General features: G+C 57.0%; 1 protein-coding gene and 1 non-coding gene across 7 annotated transcripts; both read right to left on the bottom strand.

The window, feature by feature from the left end:
* Positions 1-183: 183 nt before the first annotated feature.
* ADAMTS10 (ADAM metallopeptidase with thrombospondin type 1 motif 10) lies at positions 184-19,999 on the bottom strand. 6 transcript variants are annotated; one of them, XR_011646550.1, is made up of 26 exons: positions 19,777-19,993; positions 17,337-17,436; positions 16,007-16,193; positions 15,382-15,728; positions 14,875-15,031; positions 13,173-13,390; positions 11,406-11,489; positions 11,168-11,313; positions 10,773-10,816; positions 10,523-10,628; positions 10,286-10,432; positions 9,999-10,140; positions 7,143-7,250; positions 6,732-6,877; positions 6,567-6,630; positions 5,485-5,587; positions 5,162-5,295; positions 4,956-5,079; positions 3,911-3,991; positions 3,633-3,819; positions 3,422-3,548; positions 3,183-3,312; positions 2,566-2,770; positions 2,159-2,335; positions 1,919-2,078; positions 184-940 (listed from the first exon to the last, which is right to left on the bottom strand). XR_011646550.1 is itself a non-coding variant. In XM_004454700.4 (26 exons), the coding sequence occupies exons 3-26, from the start codon at positions 16,092-16,094 to the stop codon at positions 831-833; spliced, it is 3,312 nt and encodes a 1,103-aa protein (XP_004454757.1). In that variant the 5' UTR covers positions 16,095-16,193; positions 17,337-17,436; positions 19,777-19,999; the 3' UTR covers positions 184-830. The 6 variants fall into 6 exon arrangements, 3 of the variants coding, with proteins under 3 accessions (XP_004454757.1, XP_012379240.1, XP_058137872.1); XR_011646549.1 differs by having other exon boundaries at positions 3,183-3,308; XR_011646551.1 differs by having other exon boundaries at positions 3,183-3,308; positions 3,656-3,819.
* LOC111763242 (small nucleolar RNA SNORA73 family) lies at positions 14,283-14,485 on the bottom strand. Its single transcript, XR_002796142.1, has one exon. It is a non-coding gene; the product is annotated as a small nucleolar RNA SNORA73 family (small nucleolar RNA).
* Positions 20,000-21,770: the final 1,771 nt, after the last annotated feature.

The raw sequence follows: 21,770 nt of genomic DNA, 5'->3' as shown, positions 1-21,770 counted from the left end.
GTACTTCTGTGCTTGAATCATTGAGCTCTCGACTCTGCTGGTAAGAACCTCACCCCCCTTCTGGCTGCTGGGGAGACCCATGCCAGGCTGTGGCTGCTTCCTGGCCTGGGCGGAAGGGGGATGGGGTGGGGATGGGGCTGGATATGACCCTGACACATTGACACACGCCCACCCTCTCGCGGATATGTACACAAGACAGAACTTTATTGATGTGGGGCTCCCTGGCGAGGGCTGTGCCGGCCCCGGGACAGGACCTGTAGCACCATGACAGGGTGGCCTGAATGTCGGGGTCCCCTGGGGCAGGCAGAGCAGAGGTTGGGGTGGTTCTTCCCAGCTCTGTCCCACCCCTATCGCTGATGTGGTCAGGGGGAGGGTGTCAGGGAGTAAGCCCCTCTTCCAGGGCGGACGTAGACCCCTCCCCCCCACGCTCAGAGAGGAGGGATAGGGCAGTGCTGGGGGCAGAGCACCCGCAGGTCCCCTCCCCAGCTCCACTCTTCACAGTACATATTCCCATCAAAGCGGGGCAGAGTGTTGGGGGCTCCCGTGGGGTAGGTGGAAAGGCTGCTGGGGTGAACAGTTGTCTCTTCCCCAAACCCACCCTGGAGGGATCTCATTGTGCGAACTGGGGGAGGGGCTGAAGAGGGGCCTCTCCCCAGGCAGGGGCCCTGCAGGGGTTCCCAATAAATAACTTTCAGCTCTCACCTCACTCTTTCACTCTTTCACACATTCCACCCCCCAGCTCCCGCCCTCTCAGGCCCCTCGGGGATGGCCAGCTGCAGGTTCCGCCCCCAGCCAGCGCCCCGTGGAGGCTCCGGTACCGCGCGCGCGCCCTAGCGGCCCTGGCAGGTTTTGCAGCACATCTGGCGGAAGTAGGCTCGGCTGCAGAACTGAAATTTGAGCACCAGGGGGCAGTAGGCGACCTTGTTCACATCCTTGCACTCTGAGGGCGGGAAATGAGGGGGGGAGAGGGGGGAAGTGTTCGGGATTAGGTCTTAGCCACCACCTGCATGTTTCCGAGCCCGTGACTTTGCTTCTCTGTGCCTCGGTTTCCTTAACTGTTATAGGAGGCTTCTGATAGCACCTATGCCACCAGGCTGTTCTGGTTTGTTTTGTCATAGAACCGATGCCATCAGGCTGTTTGGAGGATTCAGACAGAGAATACAGGGTCTGGGTCAGATTCGGATGCAGTATAAAACAAGGACAAAAGAACTCCCTTTCCAACTACTCCTTTGATAAGACCCAGTAGAGAATATCTGCTTGGGGCTGTCATCCATGCTCCTCTCCCTTTTTAAATGAAGAAACCTAAGCACAGAGATGCAAGTGGCGGGCGTGGAATGTGAACCCACAAAGTTTGGTTCTTGCGTCCAGAACTTATCTATTGCTCTCTTTTAAAAACAAATTTACCCAGGTAGAAAAGATGGGTATATTGAAAGCAGTGGTTTTCAAAAGGAGATGATCTGGCCCCTAGAAGCTTAGGGGATTCTGGCAATGCCTAGAGATATTTTTCGGCTGTCACACTGGAGGGAGGGGTGCTACTGGCTTTAGGTGGGTGGAGGCCTTCCCATTTTTAGGATGACCCCCACCATAAAGAACCATCGGGTCCCCAAACCTCAACAGTGCTGAAGCTGAGAAACCCCATCTTAGGTATATAATTCTATAGGTAGAGAGAAACAGAGCAAACGTTACGGAAGTGGATGGGGGAATGACCGGAGTTTGGGCACCCAGGAAGATTAGATGCCTGAAAAGTTTGGTACTAAGGTCTGGCACACGGTGGCACTTAATAAATGTTTGTGGGAGGGGATGGTGACCGGATGGTCTGAGATGGAGAGAGAAAAGCTTCAGTGGTTCAAGAAGCTCTAGGTGGGGCAAATGATCAGGTGCCAAACGGGGCCCCTGGCCTCCTCCCACCTCTGTGTACCTTCGGGGCCGTCGCCAGGGGGCGCGCTGTCGCACTTGGCCTCGCACTGCTGCGTGGTGGGTGGGCGCAGGGCCTCGGCGCACTCGCGTGACTGCTGGCCAGTGTGGCTGGTGCAGCTCACCGCGCGCTGCTGTTGCCCAACGCCGCACTCCGCGGAACACTGAGGGGAGTCGCTGCTGAGCCGCCGCCCCACCCTCTTGTCCCCCCACCCGTCCCCAAACCCGGGGTGCAACCGCCTACCTCACCCCACTCCCCCGCCACCCAGCGGGCTGGGGGACAGCGGCGCAAGTTGCAGCGCATGGTGGCCGGCGGCTTGGTAGCGGGCAGGCAGTGCCCTGGGGGCAACGTGGCGCGGTGGTCTGCGCTCTTGCAAAGGACCACGCGGTGGCGGAGGCCTGGCCCGCAGTTGGGGGTACACTGTAGTTGGAGGAGTCATCTCAGGTCTCCGTGGGCAGCCACGTCCCCGCAGCGCAGAGGGCGAGCTCGGTGGGAGGGGGAGAGGGGGCGGCAAAAGCCAGGGCCAGTCTTAAGAGGGCCCACTAGGGCTGGCGCGGGAGGCTCTCGGTGCGCCCTTGAGGTTGTCCCCCCAGTCCCTGCCCCTCTAGGTGAGAGGAGTGGGATGCGCACGGGCAAGAAGGGGGTCTGACCTCAGACCAGTCGAGGGCGGCCCACTCGGGTGGGCAGACCGGCCCGTGGCAGGCTTCCAGCACAGGCGGGCGCGGCTGCGGGCACGCGCTGTCGTCCAGCGCTTTCTCCTCTGCGGCCGACACGCGGCGCTGGCACACCACCGAGCGGCTGCGCACACCCGCATCGCAGCTGCGGCTGCAGCGGGACCAGTTCCCTACCACCCAGCTGCGGGGGGCGGGTGGGGTTGGGAGGTCACCGGGAGCCATCGTAGCCCCCCCCCATCATTATCCAGACTGGCGCTGGGAACTGTTGCCCCAGCAAGGAGCATCATTAGTGATCCGAAGAGGGCAGCCCAGTCCTTCACCCTTGGAACATCATTAACGTGCTCCCTCACCCAGAGTGGGGCAGGGAGGCGCATTACCCTAAGGGAGGACAATTACTTGGATTATTAGCTGGATCCCCATGAACACTGTCAGCCCAATCCTGGGAGCACTCACCCTTCTGATCTCAGCAGCACTGTCACCGAGACCCTGCTGCCCCTCCCCTGGAGCAATCACCCTGAGCTTGGGAGCACCGTCACCCCCCCACCCCCACCCCAGGGCTGCTTCTGGACCCCTAGCCCTTGGTGGGCACTCACTCGGGTGGGCAGGGCTCCGTGTTGCAGGCGCGCTGTCTCTTGGGTAGCTTGCTGTGGGCGCTGCAGTGGTGCGGGGCGACGGCCGAGCTGTCCAGCTGGTTGCGGCACTCCACCGCCTGCACCTGGCTGCCTGGGGGCGGGTGAGGGTGAGCAAGAGGCCTGCTCAGCCCTGGGGAGAGGGTGCCGGCACCCCAGCCGGGTAACCAGTGCTCCGTTTCCCGGGCCCCGTCCCGGCTCACCGCCAGCACACTGAGCCGAACACTTGGTCCAGGGCGCGTAGTGCCAAGAATACGGCGGCAGCACGTCCCGGATGATGGGCGCGTTGAAGCGGTAGCGGAGGGCAGGCGCCTCTGTCCGTGCCTGCACCTGGGGGTGGGCAGTGGAGGGGTCACACAGCGGTTCTGGCCAAGCTCCAGCCACCCTCCAAAGAAGGTTAGGGTCCTCGTGCACCTTGCCCCAAGCCCCGTTGTTACCACGACGATGAGGGATGTGTTGATGGGCCCCAGGGCTTCTAGGATCTGAGCCTTGTCTGGCCCGGGTCGCAGCTGAAAGGTGGTGCCAGCCAGGGGCAGGCGGTGGGGCTGGAAGGTGCCGGGCAACCCCTCCAGCAGCAGGGACTCCTGGTCCCCTTTCAGGGCTGGGAGAAAGTGCAAGGGTCACAGAACTCCAGCCACACTTACTCCCCTCTGACCTCTGAGTCCCGCCCTCTAGCCCCATCTTTGGCTCACCCAGGTGACTGATGGAAAGATTCAGGTCCTGGATGAAAATGTGGACGGAGCCTTTGGGGATCCAGACGACTTCCTCATACCCTGGACGGCGAAGCTCAGATGTCTCCCACTCAGTCCACCCTCTCGCCCCTCCTTGCCTGCCTCCCCCATCCCTGGCCCATGGTGATAACAGATAACAGTCAGAACTTGCTGTGCTTCAGGCACCTGTGTCCCCGCTCCGGGGCGGTGACAAGGAGATGTACCATCACCTCCCAGTTTACAGAAGAAAAAATGGAAGCTCAAAAACAAGAAACCAACAGGAAAGAGAAAGAAAAAAGAAAAAGATAAAAAAAAAAAAAACCAAAACATTAAAAACAAAACAAAAATGGAGGTCAGAAGAAGCTAAGCAAATCAATGACCCCTTAGCCCCTACCCCGGGTGTTATATTTAGCTGGGAAGGGATCTAAACTTTCCTGCCTCTCTAACCACCAAGAGTGTGACGCCCACTCCCCTAACAAGCATCTGGCTGGGCTGGGGTGGAGAGGAGGGCCGCCACAGAGCGCCCCGCCGCAGGGTGGAGTTTTAGTAATCAGTGCTGGGTTTGCAGCTGGCTCCACCACTTCCTACCTCCATGATCTTGGGCGCCTATGGACCCTTTCACCCAGCCCACCTGTGCCCCCCACACATTCTGGTTTGTCTAGACCCCCACGTTGTAATCCCACGCTCAAGGCTCACAGTGTGTCTGGTCCCGTAAGCCCTTCTGCAAGCTGAGCTCCCGTTTCCCATTCTAGTGGTCAGTGTTCTCTACTGGACCCTCGATACTCTCAGATACTATCCTCTCAGATACTCAAATGGACAAGGTTGAGGCACCAGGGCCCACCCCCAAGCTGGGGCCCCTGATCTGGAGCCGTTGCTGTGTCTCCAGGACTCTTGAGGGTTCCTGACACCCCACTGGGCCCGGGGTTTGTGGAGTCCCTGATCTTGGCCGTGGTGGTGGGGCCAGCCCCGTCCCCAGCGACCTGCCCAAGGGGGCCGTGGGTGTCTGGGGGGAGCTGGGGTTTCTCACCCGTCCCAGGCATGGCCGAGCTGAAGACTCCCTCGATAGTCTCGCAGGTACTCCCGTCGCCCCCGCAGATGCGGCACTTGTCCTCACGCAGGTCGGAGCCCAGGACCCGGTCGCAGCCCACGTGCTGGGAAGGGCGGTGGTGAGGGAGTCAGGGGGGCGCCCACCCCGCCCCATGGGGACTCTCTCCCCGCCCCCGTCTCCTCCACCTTGCACTCGCCGCTGACGCAGATGTCCACCGTGTCTGGGCGGCAGGTTGTCCCATCCACCACGGCCGCCGCCCGCTCCGTGTAGAAGTTGAAGCCTTCTGCTAGGCAGGTGAGCGAGCAGGCCTTCACACCCCCTGGGGAGGGACACGGTTCCCTCAGATCCCAGCTTCCCCTGGGGAAGGGGGAGGCCAAGAGAGACAGACCCCAGACCCAATAGAGATGGGCAGGTTAGGCAGGGGGAGTGATGACTCCCAGCAGACCTGCCCTGGATGCTTGCCTGGGCTCCCTCCTCTACATCATAGCCTCCTGGGGCCCCCGCTCACCTCCTCGGTATGTCTTCCACGTGTAGAACTTCCCACGGAAGGGGACGCTGTCAAACTCAGAGCACTGCATTTCCCTGAAGTCCTGGGAGCCAGGGGGGCAGTCCTGGGGGGAGGCCAGCCAGGTAGTGGTGATGGGGGGCTGGAGGTCCAGTGATGGGAAACTAGTGCTCAGAGCAGAGACAAGGTGGAGGATCGAGATTGGAGACAGAGAAGCCAGGAAGGAGGCTGTGATGGTCCAGACCACCTGGTGGTCTGGTCTAGACCCAAGCAGTAAGGCTAGGTGGGCAGGTACACAGCAGATGGGACTAGGTGGCCCACTAGAGGTTCCTGGCTGGGTTTCAGGGTTCAGACAATGGGCCGTTCTTGAGGAATGAGGTGGTGTTGGGGAGAGCCTAGAAAGAAGCAGGCTATGGGGGAAGATGCCAACCCTGCTTCGAATTCATGGGTGTGAAGGGCTTGTGGGTTCCCCCAGAGACCTGAGCTCCTGGGGAATCTGAGCATCCCTGCAGGAAACCCTGATAGTCGAGGAAGGGGCAGCGGAGGAGAAGCTGGGAAAAGGACACAGAAGGTACAGCCGGGGGTGGAGGGAGCCAGGCGTGGGGGAAGCCGGCAAGGAACAGATTTCAAAAAGGAAACTCCTCAGTCAGATGAAGATGAAAACCGGGCTAGTTGGTTTGGTGGGATGGGGATCAGAATAGTGGGGGGTGGGTGGGGGTGGAGGCTCTTTGGGGAGATGGGGCTGCAATGGGAGGAGGAAGCCTGGGCTGTAGCTGGACAGGATCGTGGGGGCCAAGCAATTACTTCAAGGTGGGAGCGCCATCTACAAGAATTTGAGGATACAAGGAAGAGGGAGAATGGGAAGGACCCAAATCCCTGGGGGGGTGCGAGGGGATGGACTCGGGTGCAGGCACGGTGAGGAGAGGGCAGGTGATGGAGATAGGGGGGTGGAGGGAGAGGGGAGACAAATGTGGCCGCTGCAGGTTCCAGAGGCAACCGCTGAACCTCTTTGGTAGCTGCTTTCTATTTTCCGAGAGCAAGCGGGGCCAAGGGCACAGGACCCTTGGGGCGCCGGGGGAACTTACGTCCGTGTTGCAGGAGCGGTACCGCCGTCTCTCGCCCAAGCAGTACTTGCCCCCGATGGTTGGCCTGGAAGTGGGGGTGGGGGGAAGGCAAAGAAGAGATGGGGCAGGGGGGACATGTGAGGCGGGAGCCGCCCTTCTCCTGGGAGGGGGTCTCAGAAGGCTGACCTGGGGCTGTCGCAGTGGCGGCTGGAGGAGGATACACCACCACCACACGTCCGGCTGCAGTCGCCCCACGGGGTCCACGGGCCCCAGGCCCCATCCACGCCTTCCGGCCGTGACCCGAAGGGGACGCACACCCGCTTGTAGCACCACTGGGGGATGAGGAGGGAGGGGTGAGCTCGGTGCCCCGCCCTCCACCCCTACTCGCAGGTCTCAGTCCCTTCGGGAAGGGGTGGATGAGTGGGGACCCGTGCGCAGTCAGGTAGCAGGGGACTCTAGGAGCTTGGCAAGAGGCCGGAGGCGTGGCCAGGAAGCCAGTGTTCGAGGAAGGGAAGTGGACAAAGGCTTGGAGGCCCGCAGGGGCGAGACCTGCGGGCAGGAGGTGTGGCCAAGGTCGGGGGCGTGGCCCGCGCTCACCCCCTTGTCGATGGTGTGCGTCTGGCACAGCGTGCCCTCAGCGGCCGGGATGCTGTTGGTGATACACCGGTTGCTCTTGCTCAGACACCACAGCTCGCTGCAGACCTCCTGCGGGCCGAGGCGCCTGCTCAGGCTCGCCCTCCGCCCCTCCTACCTCGGGCAACCCGCCCGGCTCAGGGAAGACCCAGGCGTGCGCTTGCTACTGCCCATCGCTCCTTCCTGGGTCCCATCGAGTCTTCTTGGATCCCTCTGTGGGGCACGGCCTGGGACCCCTTCTCTGGCAGTTAGCTGTACTTATCGAACACCTAGGTGTGCCACAAACTCCTTTAGGCATAACGATCCCCATCTGACTACAGAAAACCAAGGCTCAGCCAGGTGAGGTACCTTACATGAAGTCACAGCGCTACTAAGCAGTACCCTGGACTCTAACCTAGACGTTCAATTGCAGGACCTGTGCTCTAATAATCCACAGTTCAGCCCCTGGCGCCTCCTAAGGGATCTCCCTGGGATCTGTTAAGGGATAAAGGATTCTGGCTTCCTTTTTGAAATGGGTGAAGCAGTCCAGGAGGTAACAGTAGTTCTTCCAAGCCTTGCCCCATCTCTAGTTTTCCCAGCTGTGGTTCTCCTTGTTACCTCGACTAAACCAGAAAAGACACCAAAGGTTTTCAGCTATGGGGTATGGGGCTGGGTGTCAAAGCCACAATGGGTCTGCGTGAGACTTCCTCTACTTACCCTAGGGAAAAATCAGCTCACCTTCTTCCTGTCTGAATTCTGTTTGGGCTGGCTGGCCCAGGCCCTGGCAGGAGGTTCTATTCCTGCCAGGAGGTTGTAGCAATCCAAATAAGTCACACTGATGCTTAAGGTATAGATTAATATCCCTGGATAAGTCCCAATGGGTTCAGCTGTGGCCAGACCACAGGCTCTTTAGTACAGGTTCTCCTGCCCCCGTTGATAAACATGTATAATTCCCTTTTAACCTAATCAGTTTCGAGGATATGGGCTTAGACCAACTAATAGCTGTAGAAAGGGACCCTTTCTGGGCCAGCCTCTGAAAGATGCCTGTACGCAAGAAGTTTGGAGAGTTACCCTCCCAGCTGCTCTCTCACATCTGCTTGAGAGGATCCCTGACTCTGCCCTCTTCTGCAGAGGGCACTTCTCACCTAAAAACTCAGTCTGGTTTCCCTGCTTCAGCTGACCTTATCCTCCTGATCATTTCTAAAAATACCACGTGAGTCCGGCCCCAATCCCACTTCTGACACCTCTTAAAGATAACTGCCTATTTTAGCTCTGCTTTTGGCCCTTTCTCCACCAGGAGGCGCTGTGGTACCTGATGCCTGAACCACTCTGGGGAAACTCAACTCTGCCACTGACTTGCAAAGCATCTCCTCTCTCCGGCCATCAGTTTCCTGCCTACATTACGAGGCTGTGAGGGGCATGTGAAAGAGTAAGCATAAAAGGGCTTGCACAAATGCCCTGTGCTTGGGTGACAAAGACCACAGCTATCCTTAAACCAGGCATTAGGCCAAGATCTCTGCATGTATTAACACATTTATACATTGTAACTTCCCCTTTTGCCATGAGGGAGTTGAAGACGTCCCTTTGGAAATTAAAAGGCTCATTTCAAGATATAGCCAGTACCGGCCCAAGCCTAAAAGTCTGATAGGCCTGTCCCTGCCCCTGACCCCTTAAATGGGAGTCAGAGATCTGGATTCAAATTCCAGGCCTGTCTTGTTCTCAAATTGTGACCTTGGGTGAGTCAACTTACCTACACCTCAGTCCTTTCATCTATAACATGGGGGATAAAAGGATTATCAGAAGTTTAAGTGAGGTGATATGCTTAGCACATAGCGAGCACTCAGTAAATGTCAGCCATTATCATGGTTGTTAGGGTATCTGGGACACAGGAGATGCTCAGGGGTAGCTTGATAATTCTTTAGAAATGCATTAGAAAGCCCTACAGTTACCTGCCAAGTTAGTGTGGAGGGTGAGAGTAGAACGTTAAATATAAATTATTCCAGGTCTGTCTCCTTATCTTGTATTGGCAGCCACTCAGCATTTGTGAACAAAGAAAATCAAGTGTGGGTATTTTAACGGCTGCCCACTCTTGCTTTGGGTTAACATGGCACTTGCTTGGACATTGCCATGCAATCTTTTGCTCTGATTCTTTGAGTCTTGAATGGGGCTGTGCCTGGGCCATCAGGGTTGAGGCTGTGAGGAGTGAGGGAGTGTATTTAAGGAACCAAAGAAGATGGGCAATGGCAGGGTAGACCCCAGCTGAGTGGGCAACCCCTGGTGGCTGAGGCAGGAAGCCAGCAGTCCTGCAGCTTCTTGGGGGGAGCTGGGGGTGGAACCCCTGGCTTGCTTCTCTATGCAGAGATGGGGAGCTGGGGAACAGGGAAGGTGGTCAGGGAACTCAGAGCCTATCCAGTCAAGGATTAGGGCCAGGAGAGCTTGAGAACCGGTCCTTGGGGAATGTGGGAAGTGAAGTTGCATCCCCGTCTTTGCCAAGCAGGGAAGATAGCTCATCCCTAGGGAAACTCCTTCCACCAAGTCTGGCTGTTTAGTTAAAAGCGGCCCAGTTAGGGATCTTGGGACTTTGGTCCTGCTGCAGTCCATAGGTGGACAGAAGGTGGACCTCCAGATCAGGCCCCCAAATCAGGAGCCCCACCCTAGATACTCAAGGGTTGTCCGGTTGCTTATGACATTTGTACACACCATGCACCTCCATCTTGCCAACCCCCAGGGAATCTCACCCCTCTTTCTGGCTCTCCCACCTCCACTGCCTGGGACGGATGCCCATGTGGAGTTTCCCACCCTCACCCCTCCCAGGAAGGAAAGCAGGAAGGCTCTCTCTACCCCGTATTTACACTGACGCGATTTGACTCCGTGCTGGAAGCGGCACTGTTCATCCGCGTCATAAGCCTGGCCAGGTGCCACTGTCGGGTACACGAAGTCCTGTCTGGGGGGGCGGTTGTTCAGGCACAGCCCCAGGCCTGAGCTGCAGGGAGGTGAGAGAAAGGCAGCGGTCACCCCTTCACCCCCCCAGGCGACAGAACCTTTCTCAGAGGCAGCTGCTTTCCAGAGCCCCGCCCCCCAATGGGAGAGCAACCCCTTCTCCGCAGGGCAGGCTGGGTTGTCCTCACTCCAGAAAGCTGGTGATGTAGTCACGGCTGCAGGATGACCATACGAACGGGTTGGTCTTCATAGTGATGTGGGCAGCCATGAGCTTGGCTGCATCCTGGCCGCGGGCCCCGCAGCTGTTTCCCACACCATCGTGGTTCATGCCAAACCTAGGGGAGCAGGGGCATTGACTCTGCTGGGCATCAGAAGGACCAACCCGGCCCCTCCCATAGTCCACCTCCTTGGTCCTTGGGCCTCACGTGTGTCCAATCTCATGGGCGATGGTGAAGGCTGTGGCCAGGCCGATGTCCTCGTTAATACTGCAGCTTCTCTCTCGTTCGCACATCCCGCCCACTGGGGCCAGGCCTGGGAAACGGGCATGAGGGTGTGGGCCTGGGGGCTCAGGGCTGAGCTGGCTGGCCCTATCCACCCTGCCAGGACTTCCTCCAGGGCCAGGGTCACCCAGCCTATTGCCTTCAAAGGTGCCTGAAAACTAAGGGGCTTGGGTACCTAGTGTGCCACAGGGTTTGTTCTTGTAGATGCAGATGTCATAGCTGTGGAATGAAAGGGAGGCAATGAGGGGGCTGGGCTGATTCCCTAAGCCCCAGTGATCCCACCACGGTCATCTCTGGGGTTGAGCTCTGCCTAGGGGACACTGTCTGCCTCCCAGCTGTAGCTTCACACACTGTCCCAACCAGCTGACCTCAGAGATGCTGAGGGGTACACTAGTGAATGAATGAATGAATGGGAGAGGGAGCCAATGAATGCATCAGTGCCCAATGCCCGAACACCCTTGGCCCCACATTCTCAGGCTCCCAGCAACCCCTCCTCATCCCTAGGTCCCCCAAGGGCAACTGAAGCTTCCAGTCCCTCCCACATTGACGGTCTTGCTTCAAGCCCCTCACCGTGTGATGAGCACAGCTGTGTCATGGTTGGCCACGCCGTTCTCCGGAATGGCATTGCCATGGCCACTGCGGTTCACGATGGACTTCTGCCACTTACAGAAGCTGTCCAGTGACTTCCCAGCATGGTGGGTGATCTCCAAGGTGGGCTGGGGATGGACAAAGCGAAGTGCCTGGGTGCCAGCCACCCAGGGAGGGCAGGCCACACTGATACGGAGGAGACGGGGTGGGGTGAGCGCACCTGGTCCTCTGTGAGCAGGATGAGGCGTGTTACGAGAATGTTAACGGTGTTTCCCAGACTTGAGTCCTGGAAAAGTTTGGCAACCTGACCTCCAAGAAACAAGAGAGACCGAGTCTTAAGAGAAGCCCGGGGTGAAAAAGAAACAAGCACAGACTACAAGACCAGCAGTTTGCCTGAATCAAGACACGGAATGCGTACGTCTTCCTAAACAGGTGCTATTATCACCCCCATTTTATGGATGGCATGGAGAGGTTAAGAGGCATGGTTGATGGGTGGCAGAAGTGGGATTCACACCAGGGTAAGCTTGTTTGCAAAGCCCCAATTGCTTACTGGCACATTTCTTACCCTGCTCAGCTGGTCTGTCTCCTTGTTCCCCACTTGTATGCCCACCCACCCACTGGCTGCCTCAAGTGTCTCTGCCTGGAGGTGGCCTGAAGGATGTGCAGATCTGACAACTCTCTGTAGGTACCGGCTTAGGGGAGGTAGAACTACATGGGCAGCCCTTGAGGCAGTGATCAGAAGGAAAGAGAAGGTGGTCTGGGGGTGAATGGGGGGAGATGGAAGCTCTGCAAAGATCTTGAAGCCCAGGTCATTGTGGCCTGTGGAAGATTAAAATTACGTCCCCCACTTCAGACATATCCCTAATCCTAATCCACATTCCTGTGGATATGAATGCATTGTAAATAAGATCTCTTGAAGATGTTATTTTTAGTTACTATGGGTTCCAAATGAATGAGTCTGAGTCTTAATCTGGATTAATGAGGACCTTTCTAAAGGGAAGAAAGTCAGATGTAGCCGGAGAAAACCACGGGGAGGGGCCAGAGGCTGAAGCCAACAGAACCCAAGAGAAAGAAGAGAACATCGCCACGTGATGGGAAAGCCAAGGAACAGCAAGAAGAGCCACCAAGCCCCAGAGCCTCAGTTTTTGAGAGAAAGCAAACCCTACCAATATTCTGAAGTTCGACTTCTGGCCTCTGCAACTCTGAGCTGATCAATAACTGCTTGTTGAAGCTGACCCGTTGTGTGGTGCTTGTCCTAGCAGCTCAGGCAAAACTAAGACACTGTCCTATCTGAATCCCTAGGGAAACCCTGGTGGGAGGTTTTAGAATACTTTGAAAGCCCAAGGGAGGGTGGCAGAGCTGAGATAGAACATAATGGTATCAAAGACATATTAGACCATCTGTGTGTCTGCTAAACTTTTTGTGTTCCCTCTCTGCTGCAGTGAAAGAGCACCGTTTGTCAAGCCACGTGCTCTACCTGGCTCCCCAACCACCAATCCTCATTTGACCTACGAGGTAGATACCATTACAACCCTATTTTACAGAGGAGAAAACTGAGATGAATTGTGCTCAAGAGTCTTGACTGTGGGTCAAGTCTGTTGTGCCCGCTCTGCCATGTACAGATGTGTGCAAATCTGTGTACCGCTGACCTTAATAAGTGCCTGCAGGCAGTGTGCTTATTTTTAGAGAGCAAACACACAGACCGAATGCCGAGCATCCTTCTAAGTGCTGTATCAACTCACTGAAACTTCCATAGCCTTATGAGGCAGGTACTATAATCATCCCCGCTTTATTGATTGGTAAACCAAGGCAGAGAGGCGAAGCAAACCACCCAAGGGCACCCAGCTAGAAAGTGGCAAAGCTGGGATTTAAGCCAGCCTGGCTCCAGAGCCTGTGCCTCTAGCCACTGCGCTATGTAAGTTCAGTGCTGAGAGCAGCCTTCCTCCAGATCCCCAGGCTCTGTGCCCGGCGAGGGGGAGCCACTTACAATGTTCATGATGGCCAGCACATACTGTTCCACATCTCGGCGCCCGTGATAAGCCACCATCATCTTGTCAGCCACCACCAGTGTCTCCACGTAGCGCTCTCGACTGACGGAACGCTTCAGGCCTGGCTGGCCGCGCTCTGTCTCATTCCCGGGGGGCCGGGCAGGCGGTGGCTTCAGGGTACGCAGCCACCACGGCCGCCCTTTCCATGGCTTCTCGTCTGTGGGACCCAGTACAGCAACTCAGCTCTGTCCTGCTGGTGGGACACAACTGCCCAATATCTGTCTTGATACCCTCTGACTGCCAGGTTGCCCCTCTACCCATTTGTTCTGCTGCCTATTATTGTTCAACTGCCTGAAGGTATGCTTACCTGATGGCTGCCAACCACCTTAATGTTTTGCTATCGGGCATTCTGATTATATGCATAGACATCTAGTTCTATAGATGTCAAGTTATTTGGCTGAATAAGAGCCTGATGTCCTTGCAGCTGTCCCACGGCCTGAATATCCCATTGTTTAGCAGCCTGACTGCCCCCAGGCCCAAATGTCTGACTGAACAATTGCATGACTGTCCCATCGCCCAACTGGTTGATCGAACTGGTTCCAGTACCCAGCGTTCCACTACTGGCCAGCACAGTTGTACACCCTTCTGCCAATCCCGCTGCCTGGATGTATTGGTGGGTTAAGTCTGCCTCTCTGCCCAAACCATGTGGTTTAACAACTTCCTGGCTTTCCAACAGAGCAACTTTCCAGTCAATGCACTGCCCAACTTTCTGCTTGTATAGCAACACAACTGGCCCCTTTGCAACTGTCTTACCACCTGACCATCTGTACAACTGATGATGGGTGTTATTTCTGCCAAGATGTTCAATTCACAGGCTATTGGATTCTAAAACTGATTTCTCATCCCTCTGCTCTGCTTTTCCACTCAACATTTCTCTGGTTAACTTACTGGATGATTGTTCTGGGAAGTACTTTCTTATTGTAGAGCTTTACTACTCTCCCATTCCCTAAATGTCTGTATACCTCTTCTTCTACTGGTTTTTTTTTTCTTTCAGGTTAATTTAATTAATTTTTTCCTTTTTAAGGTCTTTGATTTTAATTTTTAATGAGATAGGCTTCCTGCATGGTTTGTCTCCTCAGGCATTGTCCACAGGACTCTGAGAAGCTGTAGGAATATGTAGGTGCAGATTTGAGGCCTGGCTTTATCTTCAACATTGTGGAATGGGACTACACATTACTGGGAAAACCTTATGCTCCCCTGCACCACCTGGACAGGTCCTGGGGAGAGTGACCTCCTGGGGTATCCACATTGGCATAGTTTGGTTTGAAGTCACATCTTTCAGATGGTGGTGTCATGCTTTTCCCACCTGGTGTTTTGATGATAAAACTGCTCGAAGAGCTGATATAACCATCCATTGCTTAATAGTCTGATTACACAATAATCCTAGAGATGGAATTGTTCTATGATTGAATATCTGCCTGGCTCACTCACAGCGGGACCATCTGTCTGTGGCAGTAATGAGCTGTTCTGTTGCCCCCTCACTCAGCTGTCTGTAAAATCCCCTGCTGCTCCTCTGTTGGCACTCCCCAGCTGAATCAGTACTTCCATTCCTCCAGTTGTGTACTTGCCTATTCACCTTCTGCTGCCTACCTCTGCCTCAAGGTACGGATGCTGTGCCCATCCCCAGACAGAATGGTGTACCTCTTACTCCACAGGCTGTGTCCAGGTGGGGGTGGCGCAGGGAAGAGCGCTTGTACACCACATGAGGGCCGCTTTCCTCTGGGCCCCGGGGACCTCTGGCTGCACCTTGCAGGGGCTCGATCAGGTATTCTTCCTCATCTGCCACAATCAGGCCATGCTGGGGGTTGGGGAGTGGGGTGGAGGGCAGGGGTCAGGCTCCAGTTCCCAGGATTCTGAAACCCTGTCCCTATGATTTCATTCCTTCTACTCTTACTGGGTTCATTTTGCTGTTCCTTTTCTCATTTCTTGAGGTGGGTGTTTGGTGCCTCCATTTTCAGCTGTATATAACTAAAGCTATGCATTTTCCTCTAAGTACTGCTTTAGTTGCATCTTGAAGGTATGAATTAACTCAAAACACTTAAAAAATTTCCACTGATTCCTTCTATGATCTATGGGATATTCAGAAGTGTGTTTCTGAACTTCCAAATGATGGGCATTTTCCCCTGCTCCCCAGAACTCTTGGCTTACCAGGCCCCCACAGGTGCTGATGGCTACATGGGAACTGCCAGGCTGGCCCTGTAGGTGGCCAGAATACAGGCAGTGCGGCCGGGCGGCCCTCTGCCAGGCCAGGCCCTCTCGTGTCCAGTACTCCACCAAGACGTGCCCTGCCAAAAGGCGGGGGCTGCGGGTCAGGTTCAGCAGGAAGTGGGTGCTGGGTGCCACCACCTTGTAGAAGAGCCGGGCCTCAGTTGCGGCTCCCGTACCCCGGCGCTGCCTCCGGAGGCCAGGGGGCGAGAAGGCCAGCAGTGCCCCGTTGTGGTCCACGCGGGTGGGGAAGGTGATCTCATAGCTCTTCAGACTGGACAGGAACTCATCTGTGGGCGAGGGGGAGGGGCAGTCCTGTTGGTCTGACCCTGGCACCAGCTTTGCTGACCCTTGCATCCTAGCTGCCTGGCTGCTGGAAACAGTGATGACCCTGAATTCAGGCCACTGGATGCAAAAAGACTCTGGCTGACCTGACCCCCAGGACCTTCCCTTGATGTCCCCTATCCCCCTCCCCAATCCTAGCCCCACGGACCCCCTTTCTGCTGGGGCCTGACTGGCTTGCTCAGCTGCTTTCCCCATCCCCGCCGCCTGCGGATGGCACCCCTACCTTGAGCCTGGAAGGTGTGTGTGACCTTGACGGTGAGCCCCAGCCCCAGGGCGAGGGCCCAGCTGAGGATCTGGCAAGCGGGAGACATGGAGACCAGGTGTCCACATGTCTTTCTCCAGCCCCGGCTGCCAGCAGCCTCCGCAGCGCTGCCTGCTCTGTTCACAGCCTGAGTAGCATTGCCGGGCTCCTGAGTGGGGGAAATGGGTCAGTGTATGCATGAGGCCAGCTCCGGTCCCACCAGCCAGTACAGCCAAGGTCCCTCCCAGACTGACCACCTCCCTCCCAGCCCTGAGGACCATGAAAACGCTTGCCCCAAAGGCCCTTCCCTCTTCCAGTAACCCCCCAATTCGTCTTCCCCACACTCGCAGAGAGGATAGGCAGGGGCCCACTGAGTTCCTACTATGTGCCAACTACCAGCCGAGAGCTTGCCACCATTTCATGTGCATAATGACCCAGATTGGTGCACATTCATGACTCGTTTTATAGACAAGAGAAGACTCAGCCCTTACAGGATTCGCCCAAGTTCAAAGGGCTGGGAAGGAGCGAAGCCTGGGCTCATTCATTGGGTAACAACTGTGCCGGCCCCCCACCCCCACCCCCAGTGGAGCTCAGACACAGGCCACAGACAAGTCAAAGAAGCCAAGACTTCCGCTTGGGACTCATCCTCTAGAGGAAATAACAAGACGGGGAGGCTCTGAGGCCAGGTGCAAAGGGTGAGATGAAAGCCTTCAGGTGCAGGGGCAGAGAAAGGGTGCACCAGGCAAGGGACAGAGCCAGTACCAACGCTTCGAGGCAGGGCCACACAAGGTGCAGAGGCCAGCGTGAAAGACAGCCTGGGGCTGGGGTTGGAGGGTGAATTTTTAACCTGTTTCCCCTGCTCCCCCTGCCCCACCCCATCTTGTAGATGGTCTGCACTGCAGAGCACCATTCACCACACCGGTGGGGAAGAAGCTTCCTTCTTGAGGCTACAGGCTGGCCCAGCAGGCCTCGCCTTCTCCAGCATCTGCACAGACAACACTTTGGATCACGGCCTGGTGCCAAACCCTCCTCCCGCAGCCTCCTGCCCCTGCCTTCTTCCTCCATGCAATTTCCCCTTTAATCACACACTGTCTTATTTTCTTTGCAGCCTGGCCAAGTCTGAGAATCAAGCCCCAAACAGAGCAGCTCAGGCTCTAAGGAGGGAGCCAGGCTTACTCCAAGAGGCCAATTTAGGAGTGCACATGCCCTGTGAGTCCCATCCAGCAATGGGGAGCTCACTCCCAGATATCTTCTGACCCTGCTGCTTCCTTCAGTTGAGCTGGAATGGAACACCCCCCCCTTATTTTTTTACCTTTTGGGGGCTTCAGTCCGTGGCGCAGGGTTGGTCTCCTGGGCAGACCCTTCCCTGGCTGCTCGGCCGCGTGAGCTTCTCTGGGCCTCAGCTGCCTCTTCTGCGGAAGGTGGTCAGGGAATGGACAAGGAGAGGGGCTAGTCTTCAGAGCTGAGCGGGGGGGCGGGATTCAGGGATCACTGAGGAAATCTGCCCCTCTCCCTGCCCCTGCTGGACATCCACGCCTGTCACTCATGCCCCCTACAGCACCCCCCTCCTCTCAGGCATATGTTTGACTCGGCTATTCCTTGAGGGTCTTCTGGATAGGGCGCCTCCATCCCCCTCCAGCCTGTAGCCACCCCCCACCAAGATGACCACTTTGGCACTGCAGGCCAGGCTGGAAACTCCCCACCTCGGCCCTCCCCTCTCCTGCCATTGCCAGCTCTGGAGAGAACCCTCTCTCAGCAGCCTCTCTGACTCTCATTCTAGCTGTGGCATCTTCTGGCCCCTTCTGATGCCACCCTGTGTCCCCTGAAACCAGGCCTCTCACTGCCCACAACCTCACACACACACACCTGTGTCATGCTTCCAGCTCGGGTGGGGTGTGGGGGACATGCTAGGCACAGATGGTGGTGCAGGGGCTCCCAGCAGAGATGGGGGGTGGAGGGAGGGAGCCACCGTGTGCGCAGGGCAGGGAGATTAGCCTGAGAGGGCACACAGGCAATGGACGCTGCGGTGCGTGTGAGAATGTGAGTGTGTAACTGTGTGAGAATGTCCCTATGTGTGAGACTAGGAGTGCGTGTGACTGTGGACTATAAGTGTGTGTCAGTGTATGAGCGTGTGACTGTGTGGGTATGATATTGTTTAGGTATAACATGTGATGGGTGACTGAGCGTGTGAGAAACTGGGTGCACATGTGGGACTTGGTGTTTGCATATGACGGTGTGTGCGTGTGTGGCTGGGATGTCTGTGAGTGACTGGATATGTACCCGTGTGGCCGGGTGTGTGCACGTGAGTGTGAGCACGTGACTGGGTGTCTGTGTACCTGTCAGGCTGTGTGCACCTCTGTGACCGGTGTGTGTACCATGTACCACCCAGGCCTGGCCAGCCCCCACAGCCCCTCCTCCCTGAAGGCACAAGGGAGGCCGGGTGGGGTGTAGAGGAGGGCCCAGCGGAGGAGGAGGAAATGCCCGGCAGAAAGGCCTGGACCCGGCTCCACTCCCAGACCCCCAGGGTCTCCCCACTGGGGGCCCAGGCCCCATCAGCTCCCTCCCCTTTGCCGGCTGCACATCTGGCTGAGGCTGCTGTCGGGAGGCAGACCCTGCCCAGGGCGCAGACAAAGGCCTGGCCCGAGGAGGGGGGGCCTCCCTCCTAGGCCGAGCCATCCAGCCGCTAATTAAACCCCTGAGCCCAACGGGCTGGAGACACCCCGAGACAGAGGGCTCCGTCTAAGTCAGGGGTCCACTCCAGGGCAAGTGGGCAGGCCACTTCAGTATCCGGACACACAAACACACCCCAGAGACCACACCTGCGCCTCCAGGGACCGAGCTCCGTGACCCACAATGAATACTCCCTGCGACACACACATTACACACTCACACACTCAGAGATGAGTGCATGGAGACACCTAACTACACACTCTCCAGACCTATAGGCACAATTACATATTCGCTTCCATATGTACACACGGGCAACCCAGAGACACTCAGACACACACACACACATCCAGATGTGCACACACTCACACATGCAAGCCAAGGACAAAGTCCCACAAACCTAGAAATACACATGCACACCAGACACTTACACACAGGCATTTACACACTCATTGCATTCAGACACACCCAGAGACAAACAGATGCTTGGAAACAAATCCAGACACACAATCACCCAGACATTTACACACACACAATAGACATTTAAACACCCAGAGCAGACATTTAGACACACAGGTTTACACTCTCCCTTACAAAGATACACAACACCCCAGATGCTTACACACTCCTAAACACACTGACTCATCCTCAGATGCTCTGAGACACAAAGACACACAAAACACGCCACACACCCCATTTTCATACACACATGCACAGACACACAACCATTCATATATACATGGATACGCACACACACGCTTACATGAACACACAACAAAAAACAGTGAAAAAAAAAAAACACCCAGTAGACACTCAAACCAACTCAGGCGCATTTTGCACCGCACCCGCCCGGGGGACATCACACCCCGACACAACTCTCACAATCGGACAGCACAACGCACAATGGCCCCCTGTCACCACCGCCCGCTGCGGACACACAAAGTCCCCCCAAGTCCCCCCACTTCCTTCCCAGCCCCGAGGCCGGCCACATCGGCGCCGCCGGAAACTCGGGGCGCGCCGGGCCGGGCTCGCCGGGCCGGGCCGCGCAGCCCCGGGGCCCTCCCCGCGCCGCCGCGCGCCTCTACCTGCGGCCTGCGGGGTCTCGCTCCGCCGTCTCCACCGCGCCGTCTCGCCGCCCCGCGCGCGCAGGAAGGGAGGGAGCGAGCGCGGCGGCGTGGCCGGGGGAGGGGGCGCGGGGAAGGCACTTCCTGAGGAGCCTGCCAGGGTTATATAAAAAAAAAAACCAAACCGCGCGCGGCCGCAAACCCCGCCCGCCGCCCGCCCTGGGCCCCGCCGCGGGCTGGACCCGAGCCAGGGACCCGGGCGCTCCGGCGGCTCCGCCCGAGCCGGGCACACTGCGGAGGGGCTGGGGTCGGGGGCGGATTGGGTGGGGGCGGGGAGGATGGGGGAAGGGAGAAAGATTAAGGTGGGGGGATGGGGAGAAAGGAGGCCAGAGAAAGAGTTGGGGGGGGGGTGAGGGGAAATGGAGGGAGTAAGGAGTGCAGTGGTTGGAGGGAGGGGAGATCTTTGGGGGGGGAGGGGAAGGGGCCATGGGGGGGGGGAGGAGTGAACGAGGAGGAGGGGTGGGGGCGGGGAGAGCATCTGTGGCATCAACAACATCTCTCCCGGCTCCCCAACAAGCATTCATGGGCCGCCTCCCGTATGCCTGGCACGGTGCCAGGGGCGTGGGGCGGGCATACGCGGGTAAATCGCGACTCGTCCCCCTCCCGCAGCTTTGTACTGAGGGCAGGGGGAGGGCTGACCTGCCTTGGGGCGGCCTGTTCCTCTGCCACGCACTGTGACGTGGGACAGGCCCGTTTTCCCGTTGCACGGCCGAGGAAATTGAGGCCAGAGAGGGGAGGAAAGCTCCGTGAGCGCGGGACCTGCGGTTCCTGGTCACGCCTGGTGGGTACTCAGTGAATGTGGAGCTAAGGCATGAGAGGGGGTGAAGTGGACATTTTCCAGAATTTTCCAGGAATGGCCTCAGGGAGGTGGACTGAGTCTGGCCTTGGTCTTGCACAGTGGGGGGTGATTGCAGCATTTACTGAGCCCCTGAGCAGTTCATTCAGTAGCAGACATTTGAGTGCCTGCCCTTTGCTGGGCACAGGGGACCCAGCTCAGACCGGATGGCGCAGCTGCCCTCAACTTCTTCCTAACCTGTCAGGGCCCACACATACAGCAGGCACTCCATAAATACCAGTCTCCTTTCCTGGAGCCCCCACCAGGTTGCAGTCCCATGCTCACTCCATCCTCACCCCAACCCCTGGGGTCCCCAGGCCACCCGGGAGTTTCCTAGCTGCCATTTGAAAAACAAGTCTAGGTAAGTCGTCTCTGGCTTCTGCTGCAGTCCCTCTGTTACCTGCAGGCCTACTGGGAGCCAGTCCTGGGCTGTCTTGCATTTCCCTCTTCCTTCATCACCGAGGTGACAGCCTTTGCATACTCAATTTGCAGAAATGCTAAAGGCTCCTGCCCCAGTCTGGTGACTGGTGCAGCCACCTTTTGCTGGCTTGTTTTGAGCCTGGACTCTCAGGTTCTGCCCCTTACTAGCTGTGAGACCTCAAGTTAGTTGCGTGCCTTCCCTTGGCCTCAGTTCCCATGTTGGTACGACCAGGGGGAAGTACTACTTCTTGGGGTTGTTGTGAGGACTAAAATGCACCTGGTCTGGTTTCTGGCATCCAATGGGTGCTCAGTACCTGGATGAACAAATACTCTTAGCTCTTATAATTATTCTGACCAACGTTGCCTCTTGGCTCTTCGAGTATCCTTTCCCCTCCTTGTGGCCACAGTGGCAGGCTTCCCATGGGGTCTTTGGATGTAGTCAGGGTGGGACATTTGACTTAGCTCTAAGCCACGCCCATATCTCATGTGACCTGCTCCGTCAAGGGGCTGTGTTGTTTTTTTTCCCCCCAGGGAATCCTGAGAAACAGACTCTTGGCCCCACTTGAGTGGAATTTGAGGCTGGGTCTCCATCTTAGACAGCAAGAGGAGATACCAAATGAAGGAGGGCAATGGTCCTGGAGTTGTCATTTGCGCTATGGGCAAGCTGTTCCTGAAACCCATAGCTAGGTTTTTCATCCAT

The sequence above is a fragment of the Dasypus novemcinctus genome, chromosome 19 (assembly GCF_030445035.2).
Source record: "Dasypus novemcinctus isolate mDasNov1 chromosome 19, mDasNov1.1.hap2, whole genome shotgun sequence".
Lineage (NCBI taxonomy): Eukaryota > Metazoa > Chordata > Mammalia > Cingulata > Dasypodidae > Dasypus > Dasypus novemcinctus.
This window is presented reverse-complemented; position numbering and strand designations above follow the sequence as displayed.